Source organism: Poromitra crassiceps (genome assembly GCF_964638095.1).
Source record: "Poromitra crassiceps genome assembly, chromosome: 27".
Classification (NCBI taxonomy): Eukaryota; Metazoa; Chordata; class Actinopteri; order Beryciformes; family Melamphaidae; genus Poromitra; species Poromitra crassiceps.
In genome coordinates, this window is record NC_139650.1 from 11200706 (window position 1) to 11213635 (window position 12930).

The 12930-nt window shown below is 39.9% G+C and overlaps 1 protein-coding gene across 1 annotated transcript; it reads right to left on the reverse strand.

Moving 5' to 3' along the window:
- Window positions 1-6780: 6780 nt before the first annotated feature.
- LOC310799044 (uncharacterized protein) lies at window positions 6781-8412 on the reverse strand (the record flags this gene model as incomplete). The annotated part of the gene is made up of 5 exons (XM_083661612.1): window positions 8255-8412; window positions 7939-8178; window positions 7576-7665; window positions 7031-7255; window positions 6781-6809 (listed from the first exon to the last, which is right to left on the reverse strand). The coding sequence occupies exons 1-5, from the start codon at window positions 8394-8396 to the stop codon at window positions 6781-6783; spliced, it is 726 nt and encodes a 241-aa protein (XP_083517738.1). The 5' UTR covers window positions 8397-8412.
- Between the last annotated feature and the right edge of the window lie 4518 nt (window positions 8413-12930).

Sequence of the window (12930 nt, forward strand, 5' to 3'; positions counted from 1 at the left end):
CTATCATCTTTCTACCATCCAAAGACCTTGTTTTGAAATTATACCATTGGTCCATCAGATGGACAGTTACCGTACATGGTCTCAAAGTCCATTGCATAGTTTTCCCATTGGTTTCAATGTTAATTTTGCATAAAAACTTTTTTTTTTTTTTTTTTTACTCCCAGCTAATTTTCCAAAAAATCATTATTTCCTTGATGTTACACATCTCAACTTGACTCAAGGGGTTACAATTGTAGTTTCTACTGTGTTTGGCTATTTCCCCATATTCCCCCAGTTTTGGCATAGCAATCAATTCCATACAGTTTACATGAAATGTAAAAAAAACTGATTCCTATGCCAAAGATGGGAAAATATTAGAAAACTGAATTTGACGTTCCACACTACTGATTTGAAGCCTTTAGACCAGGATGGATGCTGGACTAAAGCTCATTTGTGTGTTATGGGGGAAATGGCTGGTAGTCCAAAACATGCGCTTTTTTGATTTTTGGCTCAAAATATGAAAAATATTATTTTTACAAAAAAAAGTATGAAAACCCACTGATGATGTCACAATGTCTGTGAAATCATCAGTAATGTCAGTGACATAATTATTGACCAAAATCATCTTATGACATCACTGATGATGTCATAGGCTAGTGATGTCATAGGTATTGTGATTTCATTCTAAGATGGATCCTGCCAATCTTTGACACTAGGCATCTTGCAGTGTGACTTGTTTTGTAAAACACCCCAACCTGCCCATAATATCAGACCCAAATCCAGTTTGCCTTTATGGGAAGAAAAATAATTCACTTTTTGTGTTTGTATGTCGTTTTTCATTGTACTGTACTTACTAGTACTAGTGGCATTTGAGGGGTTAAAATTCTGAGTAAGTATGAAATGTTGATATGAGGTATTAGGGAGGAAGTTACCAATGAATTATAAACAATAAAAAATAAAAAAATAAAAATGTATATTCATAAATGAATACATTATAAATATGACGGTCCATCAAATTGAGGATTTCAAATTGAGGTAAATTGAGGATTTAATTTGCAAATGTACATTTTTTGAAAAACTAAAGAGTGATCAGAATAGATGTTGCTGCCAATCTTTGACATATCCCAAGCCATGATAATCCCCCCAGGGGAAATCCAGTTTGACTTTATGGGAAGGGAAAAAATTCACTTTTTGTCTTTTTTCTGTACTTTTTTTTATTTTTACTGTACTTACTGGCATTTGAGGGGTTAAAATTCGAATAGGTATGAAATGGTGGTATGAGGTATTAGGGATGAAGTTACCAATGAATTATTAACAATCAAAAATTAAAAAATTAAAATTAATATTGATAAATTAGTACAGTATTACTCTTAACACATTGACTGCCAGACGTTTTTCTTTGCTGTAGATAGCTTCTGCCAAGCCGTTTTTTGAGGATTATGGCTCATTTTATAAGAGCCGAGGATTCGTTTCAGCTTGGAGTTTGTGAACATACAATATCTCAAAAGTACTAATAGAATGTGTACTTTCTCTGTCTAAAAGAGTTAGTTTGTAGAGTTAGTAGTTATGTAAGCATTAGCAGTTGAATACAGCATGGTTTTAGCGTGAAAAAGAATATTCAGAGATAAACGGCTTTTTGTGAAATTGGATGGAAAGGTCACTTTAACCATTCATTTTTGGCTCTCTCTCTCTCTCTCTCCCTCCCCCTCTCGCTCTCTCTCTCTCTCTCCCTCCCTCTCGCTCTCCCTCCCTCTCTCTCTCTCTCTCTCTCTCTCTCTCTCTCTCCCTCCCTCTCGAGTTGCTTCAACTCCGCCCTCCGTGGGCGGACAAGCTTGTCACCAGTCAGTGCTTTGCTGTGCCTGCATGTCTGGGCCGCTGTTTGAGGAAGTCGGGAGGGACTCGCTCGTTTGGAGTTTTGGTTGAGAGAAGCTTTTGCGATTCTGGTCATATTTATGCTGCGTGTTTCAAAGTGTGTTCCTGCACCTGTAATCTATCACCCGATCATAGTAGATCGGCTGAATCTATTATGTAAATTTGCAATCCCGCATCGCCAGCAATCAGCGCGAAAAGGAGAATGGCTGGGCTGAGAATGGCTTGACAAGTTAAAAAAATGCTTTCCTTCCTCTAGCAAGGAGAGCACTGTTGCCACTTAGTGGGTCGGTGGAATGGGTTGTAAACGTTCGGTGGCTCCAATAATTATATAAGAGATGTAAAAGGCTTAGATGCACAACCCACCGTCAAAAAAAAAAAATCGATGCCAAAAACGTGTAAACACGTTGTTGGCAGGGAACAGCTGGATTCTGAAAACGTGTTCATACGTTGTTGGCAGTGAATGAGTTAAGGTCCATCAGATGGACCAATGGTAATTTGAGGTTTTTGCATTATTGGGGTACAAGGGTTAAATAAATCAAGTCTTTTTGACAAGTTTGGTCACCGTCTATGTTTAAGAGTGTGCGGTCTACATATGGACTTGTTCCTGACTAGTTGGTCTTTTATATAGCACCAATATATTTATATTGAAGATGCAGACAGCCATTGTTTGGTACAGTGTCTTAGTATTGTAAGTCAATGTAGTTGTGGTCTTGGAGAAACCTCCATCATATCGGCAGTGGACGACATGCAGACAATTCATATTTAACTAGAGCGACTGCACCGCAGATTTATGCCGCCGCCATTAGTTCATTCTTGAGTCCAAATCGCCATTTGAGGCAAATTGGAGGAAGTTCCATCAAGGCGCTGCTGAGATGTTGCGTTACAGAGCTTGGAAATTTGGTGTGTGAGATCACAGTGACCTTGAACTTTGACCTTTAACCATCAAAATCTAATCAGTTCATCCTTGAGTCCAAGGCGATGTTTGAGGCACATTTGATGAAACTCCGTCAAGGCATTTCTGAGATATCACGTTAACAAGCTTGAAAATGGCGTTTGAGAGGTCACAGTGACCTTGACCTTTGACCACCAAAATCTAATCAGTTCATGCTTGAGTCCAAGGCGTGGTTTGAGGCAAATTTGATTAAATTCCGTCAAGGCATTCCTGAGATATCACGTTAACAAGCTTGAAAATGGCGTTCGAGAGGTCACAGTGACCTTGACCTTTGACCACCAAAATCTAATCAGATCATCCTTGAGTCTAAGTCGATGTTTGAGGCAAATTTGTTGAAATTCTGTCAAGGCGTTCCTCAAATATCGCATTAACGAACATCAGATGGACGGACGGACAACCCGGATCCATAATGCCTCTGGCCTGGCTATCGCCGGTGGAGGCAAAACAAAAGGCTGATATCGTAAACTCATATACCAGTCTAACCTAATTACAAGATGCTTTAATTCCTACGTACATTGCCATCATGACCAGCAATACTACCAAGACTACTAGCAGGACTACCAATACAAAGGTAAAAGCTGCAGTGCACATACATATTTATAAAGGAAAATATATTTCTGTTCACTAGAATGATATTTATGACAGACCAATTGAAGAAATAAGAGCAAGGGAGAAAAGGTGTAACATTTTCTAAACAAGACAGAAGCATTCACAATATTTATATTTTTGCAATGGAATCGTTTAATTATTGTATTTCACCTGCTCATAGATGTATGTTGTCCCAGGTCCAGGGGGTTGAGTGGAGGTCCTCTTTCTTCTGGTTAGAAGAAACCAGTCATTAGCAACAAATGAATGAATGAGTAATGAATGAATGAATTTTAGACAAGAGATTGAATGTCATTGTTCTGAAACAGAGCACAGCTCACCTCATCCACAGGAAGACAGAGAGGAGTATGACAGCCAGGAGAACAGCAGTGATTCCTGCAGCTATTGTCCATGTCCGAACAGCAGTGATTCCTGCAGCTATTGTCCATGTCCCTGTGTCTGTGAGCAAATCAAATGTGGATTAGGTGGATTTTTTTTTTGTTAATTTATTGATGTTAAGGAGTAAAGTTGTCCATCACTGCATCATATTTCTGTCACTTGGACTCCAGAAAGTCTGTGATGCCTGATTGATCTACAAATCACTTCCAGTACCAAATGCCAAATCTAATCTATCCCATTTACTGCAATTCTCAGATTATTCCAGCAGTGGAGCATCTGCCTGCATGCAATCATCTTCAGCAAAGTAATAATAGGTTTAAGCCCTTGATTTACAGTCTTTATAAAACAGATATACTTAACATCATTGCTGCAAGCCAATGTCACGGACCTGCTACACACTGTTTCACCAGAGGACTCACTTTTTGAAGGGTCTGGGTTGATATTAGCTTCATAGAGATGTTAATAAAATATCCACCAGTCAGAAAGAAATATGTTGTTATTGTGTAAGTGATGTAATATGTTTGTGATTCTTAATGTGATACCACAAAAAGGAACAATTATGAAGTTCAAATGCAAAACCTATACTGTACCTGTAACACCTAAACACACCTCATCAAATATCTTAAAGCCGTACTCACCTGTGACAGTGAGAGTCTCTTCAGGGGAGTTGATGTGTTGGAGGGTTGCGACACCACAGGAGTAGATTCCTGCATGCTGACTGCTGACTGGGTCTAGCACCAGGTGTTTGTGCTGGCTCTCTGGTGAGGTCAGAGGTTGTCTGTTGTGGTACCATATGTAGGTGATGTTGTCAGCCAGAGGACAGCTGGTGCTACAGGTCAGTGTTACTCTCTGGCCGTCTGTCACCACAGCAGGAGTCACCTGTAATGTCAGGGCTGAGAGATGGTTAGACTGAACACTCAGTGTAAAATACATTCAGTCAGGAGAAGGATGTTCTTATTTCATTATTGAAATCACAGATGAGTCTAGAATTCACAGAAAGGCTCACAATTAGGCCCCATCAGGAAATGATGCTCATGGGGCGGAAGATACAATGACACAACAAAAATTAAGACTTACCTGTTACAATTAACGTGACTCCAGGAGCACCAGAATGTCGCCGTTCCCGGTCATCTAATAGGAATCTGAATGTGTATTCTGCCGAGTCACTTCTTGTCAGGTTTGTGATTCTCAGGATGTGCTGGTTCTCCATGTTGTCATGATATACATGACATGCATCTTCAATCAGACTTTCAGGAAGCATCATGCCAGGTTTCCTTATAGTATAACCTAATTTAAGCTTGGGCTGCCGATCACTGGGATATGAGTAATCACTAGAAATGTCCACTGAAGAGCCTTCCAGGGCACAGATTCTCCTGCTGATGTAGTTCACACTCCAGCAGTTCTTACCCTCAGTACCTGAAATATAGATGTCACTTTGAATGACTGAATATCACTTTTAAATAATACTCATCATTCAATAATCTATGAGAGACAGGAAGGATTGAGGAGATGATATGTGGAAAAGGGCTGGACTTGAACGCAGAATGTCACAGTTAATACTGTATAGCAGGGGTCGGCAACCTTTTTTATATGAAGTGGCATTTTCAAATTTGCTTGTCAATCAGTGTGCCACACCAAGATTAATGACTCGCACATCCAAATTAAAATCTCCAATGTATCTGTAATGTTATTCCATCCAAAGTCAGGACATTGAAATGAGAGCATTATACAAGATACACAGCACTGTCCTTCTTTGTCTTTTGCGCTGGCATCTTTCATCTGCTTTCTGCTGCCCTGGAAGGCAACCAATCAGAGTGGCAGAGTAGAGTGGGTCACTACCGTAAATATGATAAATAACAGGCTGTGCAACTGCAAATGGCTGTGGAATAGGTAATTTGGCAGGGCATTTCAACATAAAAAAAAAAATCTCAGTTGCGCACTTATTGCTACTGTGTGCGCCGTGCCACTGGTTACCTCTTCGCGTGCCAGAGGTGGCACCCGTGTCATAGGTTGCTGACCCCTGCTGTATAGCATGCCCCCCCCCCCCCCCCCCCCCCCCCATTTTCTTCCAATTCTGCCATCGCCAATTCCAGATGTGCTCACAGTACCCATACCTGATTCCTGGAGAGCGTAACACATGCAGATAGACACACTCTCAGTCTCCACCCTAACCTCCTAATATCTTTATAATACAAAACAATAGATAAAGGGGCACTTCACCAAAAAACAATGCTGATTTATTTTGCACATGATCTCACACATATCCAAAATCTCTAAACAGTTTGCAGACATTAATTTAGTTTGACAATTATTGATAGTTGACTTGAGTTAAGTTGTGGACCACTGATGTCATCGGAACTGAATCATTGGGTTGAAGTCTTCCAATGACATCACTGGTCCACAACTTAACTCAAATCAACTCTCAATAACCATCAAAATAAATGAATGTCTGCAAAACTGTCTACAGTTTTCAGATGTGTGTGAAATATGTACAAAATACAGTAAATCAGCATTGTTTTTCGGTGAAGTGCTCCTTTAAGCATGTATGTAAGTATGGTGTGACAAGGAAAAACACATAATAATGGGCGGCTGTGGCTCTGGGCGGGTCGTCCACTAATCAGAATGGATCGATTCCCGGCTCCTCCTCGAAGTGTCTGTGGGAAAGATACCGAACCCCAAATTACCTCCGATAGTTGCGGCAGCACCCTGTCATAGTTTGTCACCATCGGTATGTGAATGGGTGAATGTATGTGTTGTAAATCACTTTGACTGGTCAGTAGACTAGAAAGGCGCTATATAAATGCAGTCCATTTACCAAATACAGTCCATGTTTGAGTGTTATTTCCCCCTGATGACCTGGTCGTTGCTCCACCTGTGAGGAGCGAGGAGTTACCGGCAGGACGTAGTGCGGGAGAGGATCACGCTATTCCCCCCAGTTCCCCTCACCCTGGAACAGGTGCCCCGACCGACCAGAGGAGGCACTAGTCCAGCAATCAGGACTCATTCCCCACCGGCTTCACACCTGCAGACATGGCCGATGAATGTAGGAACGTCTGTCCAACCTGGAAGTACCGCGACCAGGCATTGAACCCGGGTCTCCGTGGTGGTAGCAGAGTGCTTTTACCTCTACTACCCAGACACCCCTCAGATCATGTTTCTTACTGTCTTTTAAACATTGCAGACTAATCAAACCAAAGTTTCATAGCAGAAGTTATACAGTACTGTGAGTTGTTTCATACTCACAAACTGCAGGAGAGCATAAATCCTCATGGTCTGTCACAGCACAGGAGTAGCTGTCAACAGAGGAGCTGAAAGTGGAGATGTCGTCGTTGAAGTTTTCAAATTGTCCATTCTTGAACCAAGTGTTGATGGGTTTGTGGTCAGTCAGAGTGCAGTTGGTGTTACAGGACAGTTTGACAAATTTTCCACGTCTGGTTCCAGTAGCAGGAGTCACTTCAACATGTAGTTCTGTTGGGAGATGATGAATACATTTTTCATCAGTTGCATGGCAATTCTGATGTTTAATGTGAAATAGCAAAGCACTGCAGGCTTATAAAAATGACAGGACCTATAGAATTGAAGTCATTGTCCCAGTAACAAAAGGTAAAATGTTGTATTTATATGGGTTTTGTCACAGACTTGTGGAGGAGAAGACACATACTGTTGATGTGGATGCAATTATTAGTTTGCCCATAGAGGCTGATAAACATTCTAGATTATTGAATGCACTCTTAAACTATGCTTGTGAGTTACTGAGTAAACAGGATGGATAACAGCTACTCTCTAACCTGTGGGATATGTGATGGAGCAGGGCTGCTGAGAAGAACACATGCTCCCTTCAGCATAGGTCACACTAAAGCAGGTTGATGTGACAGAATCTAGAGGAAAATAAATGACATCATGCAGTCTTATATTAATAAACTTCATTACAGTACTGGAGTGGAAACCTAAAGGAGGGAATACATTACAGCATTATATTAATGGGCATAATTAGTTAAACATTTATTTTATGACATTTCTTTTATCATAACTTTGGTTTTTCGTCATAGCTTTTATTATTTTTAAGAAAATAGAATACGTTTTTCCATGTCTTGTTTCTTTATCATAATTCTCTAATGTAGAAGAAGTTAGGAGCTAATGTCACCACTGACCCACTGAGACTTCAGGGGCTCTGAGCTGCTCGTAGCCTTTGACAGCACAGGAGTATCTGACTGCTTCCTCACTGCTGACCAGGTGTTGGTACCAGGGAGACCAGTCCTGATAGAGAAACACTCCATTCTTGTACCAGCTGTAGACTGTAGGGTTTTCAGTCAGATCACAGCTGGTGCTACATATCAGTGTTACTCTCTGTCCCTCTGTCGCTGTGACAGGAATCACCTTTACCTGGAGGTCTGAAATGACAACTGACTGTTAAATGTGCTGATATTATTCTCAAAGTAATGAATCACTGACAAAGAACCACTGTACCTGTAACACGGAGAGAAATATCACTGGACAGATTCCATTCTGAGTTGTCAGTGGCTTCTCTGCAGAAGTATTTATTTGTATCAGTCTCTCTTAGATCATTAATTGTTAGGGTGGAGTTACTCTCTTTAGACTTATCATACATAACACGATTTCTATCTACAGAGATCTCATTCTTCTTCTGGCCATTCCGGTCTACAGTATACCATGTCTTGCTTGAAGTGGGATGTGTAACTGAGGAGGGCAGATCCACCGATGAGCCAATCAAGGCACAGATGCTGTTCGCTTGTCCCAGAAATCCTGAAACAGAAGCTGACATTATGCCTCCCCCACACCTAAAAATTTTCAAATCCTTGAACATTATAAAAATCTTGAGAGTCCACACACCTCACGACAGAGATAACCGATTTTTTTACATTTTAATCTTGGAATGTACACACAATCGCTACCGTTCAGATGCAACCCCACACACTTGACGATTACGCTGTCACTCTATTCAGTGATGCTTTTAGTCAGAACCAGAGATGGGCAAAAATAAATGTATTTGAAATACAAATACGTATTTTGGATTTTGAAAATACATAAAAATACATTTTATAAAAACTGATAAAGAGCTGCAACAATCAGTCAATTCATCGATTCATGATGAGCCTTTCAATCCAGCAACATGTTGGCTGTCGCACACGGAGCAGGTGATGTTTTTTTGCTCGCTCATTCACATCGACTATTTATATAATAATAATCACGCTGGCCTTCTGTCTCTGTCCTCATGCACTCTGAGTGCAGCTCAGTGAGTGCAGCACTGGCTACTTCACGGAGCTCTGGAGGGGGGGGGGGGGGGGACAATCCGCCCCTGTGTGTACCCTGAGCCCAAGACTTACCTCCGGCTAGGAGGAGGCTCGCGGGAGCGCGCATGAGCCACCAAAATTTGTTCACACATACACCGCCATACGGATGCCCTCTAAATAACTCTGAAATCCAGACATGTGTGAAAGTGGCTTTTGTTGCTTGTCCCTAAGTATGTCTTGTAAGGCCATGAATTCTTTAGTTTATTCATTTATTTATTTTACTGACCTGTTTTTACAGTCCATCTTATGGCAATCTAGAGACCTAGAGGTGAAATGTTATTTATTTATTTATTTATTTATTTATTTATTTATTTATTTATTTATTTATTTATGTATTTATTTATTTATTTATCTATCTCACTAGCACCTGTTTTTACAGTCCATCCTTTGGCAAGAGATAAAATGTTGGCTCCCGATTCGCAGCTCCCGATTGGAATTTTCCAGTCCACCTTAAAAAGTGGAATAACGCCTCTAGATGGCGTGGTTCGACCATTTTCAAGCGAGTTCATGAACTGGAAAACATAGGTATATAGGGGGGATATGTAAAGAGAATACATTATAGAATGAATCCTGCATTTTGTTCGTTTTTAATGTTGCATGCAATTCTTATTGACCTCAAAAAGGTTCTCCTATTGGTGTAAACAGCTGGAAAAAAGAGTTGATTTCACAGCTTTTGCCCATCTAGACTGCATAAAACCACCTCCAACTCACAGACCATTACACATATTCTTTTCAAACCTGGCCTAGATTATAAAGGGGACATTAGACTCTCATTATAGCACAGTGTCTGATTTGTAAAACATATTTCTGATTTGTGAAAGTGCTATAATTGCAGTTTTCTGCTGATTTTGGCCATCTAGACCGCATCAAACCAGGTCCAGCTCAAAGACCGTCACTCTAATTCTTTTCAAACCTGGCCTAGATTATAAAGGGGACATTAGACTCTCATTATAGCACAGTGTCTGATTTGTGAAACATATTTCTGATTTGTGAAAATGCTATGATTGCAGTTTTCAGCTGATTTGGAGCATCTAGACCGCATCAAACCAGGTCCAGCTCACAGACCATTACACATATTCTTTTCAAACCTGGCCTAGATTATAAAGGGGACATTAGACTCTAATTATAGCACAGTGTCTGATTTGTGAAACATATTTCTGATTTGTGAAACTGCTCTAATTGCAGTTTTCAACTGATTTTTACCATCTAGACCGCATCAAACCAGGTCTAGCTCAAAGACCATCACTCTAATTCTTTTCAAACCTGGCCTAGATTATAAAGGGGACATTAGACTCTCATTATAGCACAGTGTCTGATTTGTGAAACATATTTCTGATTTGTGAAACTGCTCTAATTGCAGTTTTCAACTGATTTTGACCATCTAGACCGCATCAAACCAGGTCCAGCTCAAAGACCATCAATCTAATTCTTTTCAAACCTGGCCTAGATTATAAAGGGGACATTAGACTCTCATTATAGCACAGTGTCTGATTTGTGAAACATATTTCTGATTTGTGAAACTGCTCTAATTGCAGTTTTCAACTGATTTTTACCATCTAGACCGCATCAAACCAGGTCCAGCTCAAAGACCATCAATCTAATTCTTTTCAAACCTGGCCTAGATTATAAAGGGGACATTAGACTCTCATTATAGCACAGTGTCTGATTTGTGAAACATATTTCTGATTTGTGAAACTGCTCTAATTGCAGTTTTCAACTGATTTTTACCATCTAGACCGCATCAAACCAGGTCCAGCTCAAAGACCATCACTCTAATTCTTTTCAAACCTGGCCTAGATTATAAAGGGGACATTAGACTCTCATTATAGCACAGTGTCTGATTTGTGAAACATATTTCTGATTTGTGAAACTGCTCTAATTGCAGTTTTCAACTGATTTTTACCATCTAGACCGCATCAAACCAGGTCCAGCTCAAAGACCATCACTCTAATTCTTTTCAAACCTGGCCTAGATTATAAAGGGGACATTAGACTCATTATAGCACAGTGTCTGATTTGTGAAACATATTTCTGATTTGTGAAACTGCTCTAATTGCAGTTTTCAACTGATTTTTACCATCTAGACCGCATCAAACCAGGTCCAGCTCAAAGACCATCAATCTAATTCTTTTCAAACCTGGCCTAGATTATAAAGGGGACATTAGACTCTCATTATAGCACAGTGTCTGATTTGTGAAACATATTTCTGATTTGTGAAAATGCTATGATTGCAGTTTTCAGCTGATTTGGAGCATCTAGACCGCATCAAACCAGGTCCAGCTCACAGACCATTACACATATTCTTTTCAAACCTGGCCTAGATTATAAAGGGGACATTAGACTCTCATTATAGCACAGTGTCTGATTTGTGAAACATATTTCTGATTTGTGAAACTGCTCTAATTGCAGTTTTCAACTGATTTTTACCATCTAGACCGCATCAAACCAGGTCCACCTCAAAGACCATCACTCTAATTCTTTTCAAACCTGGCCTAGATTATAAAGGGGACATTAGACTCTCATTATAGCACAGTGTCTGATTTGTGAAACATATTTCTGATTTGTGAAAATGCTATGATTGCAGTTTTCAGCTGATTTGGAGCATCTAGACAGCATCAAACCAGGTCCAGCTCACAGACCATTACACATATTCTTTTCAAACCTGGCCTAGATTATAAAGGGGACATTAGACTCTCATTATAGCACAGTGTCTGATTTGTGAAACATATTTCTGATTTGTGAAACTGCTCTAATTGCAGTTTTCAACTGATTTTTACCATCTAGACCGCATCAAACCAGGTCCAGCTCAAAGACCATCACTCTAATTCTTTTCAAACCTGGCCTAGATTATAAAGGGGACATTAGACTCTCATTATAGCACAGTGTCTGATTTGTGAAACATATTTCTGATTTGTGAAACTGCTCTAATTGCAGTTTTCAACTGATTTTTACCATCTAGACCGCATCAAACCAGGTCCAGCTCAAAGACCATCACTCTAATTCTTTTCAAACCTGGCCTAGATTATAAAGGGGACATTAGACTCTCATTATAGCACAGTGTCTGATTTGTGAAACATATTTCTGATTTGTGAAACTGCTCTAATTGCAGTTTTCAACTGATTTTTACCATCTAGACCGCATCAAACCAGGTCCAGCTCAAAGACCATCACTCTAATTCTTTTCAAACCTGGCCTAGATTATAAAGGGGACATTAGACTCTCATTATAGCACAGTGTCTGATTTGTGAAACATATTTCTGATTTGTGAAACTGCTCTAATTGCAGTTTTCAACTGATTTTTACCATCTAGACCGCATCAAACCAGGTCCAGCTCAAAGACCATCACTCTAATTCTTTTCAAACCTGGCCTAGATTATAAAGGGGACATTAGACTCTCATTATAGCACAGTGTCTGATTTGTGAAACATATTTCTGATTTGTGAAACTGCTCTAATTGCAGTTTTCAACTGATTTTTACCATCTAGACCGCATCAAACCAGGTCCAGCTCAAAGACCATCACTCTAATTCTTTTCAAACCTGGCCTAGATTATAAATTGATGGTCTGCAATTAGAGCAGTTTCACAAATCAGAAATATGTTTCACAAATCAGACACTGTGCTATAATGAGAGTCTAATGTCCCCTTTATAATCTAGGCCAGGTTTGAAAAGAATTAGAGTGATGGTCTTTGAGCTGGACCTGGTTTGATGCGGTCTAGATGGTAAAAATCAGTTGAAAACTGCAATTAGAGCAGTTTCACAAATCAGAAATATGTTTCACAAATCAGACACTGTGCTATAATGAGAGTCTAATGTCCCCTTTATAATCTAGGCC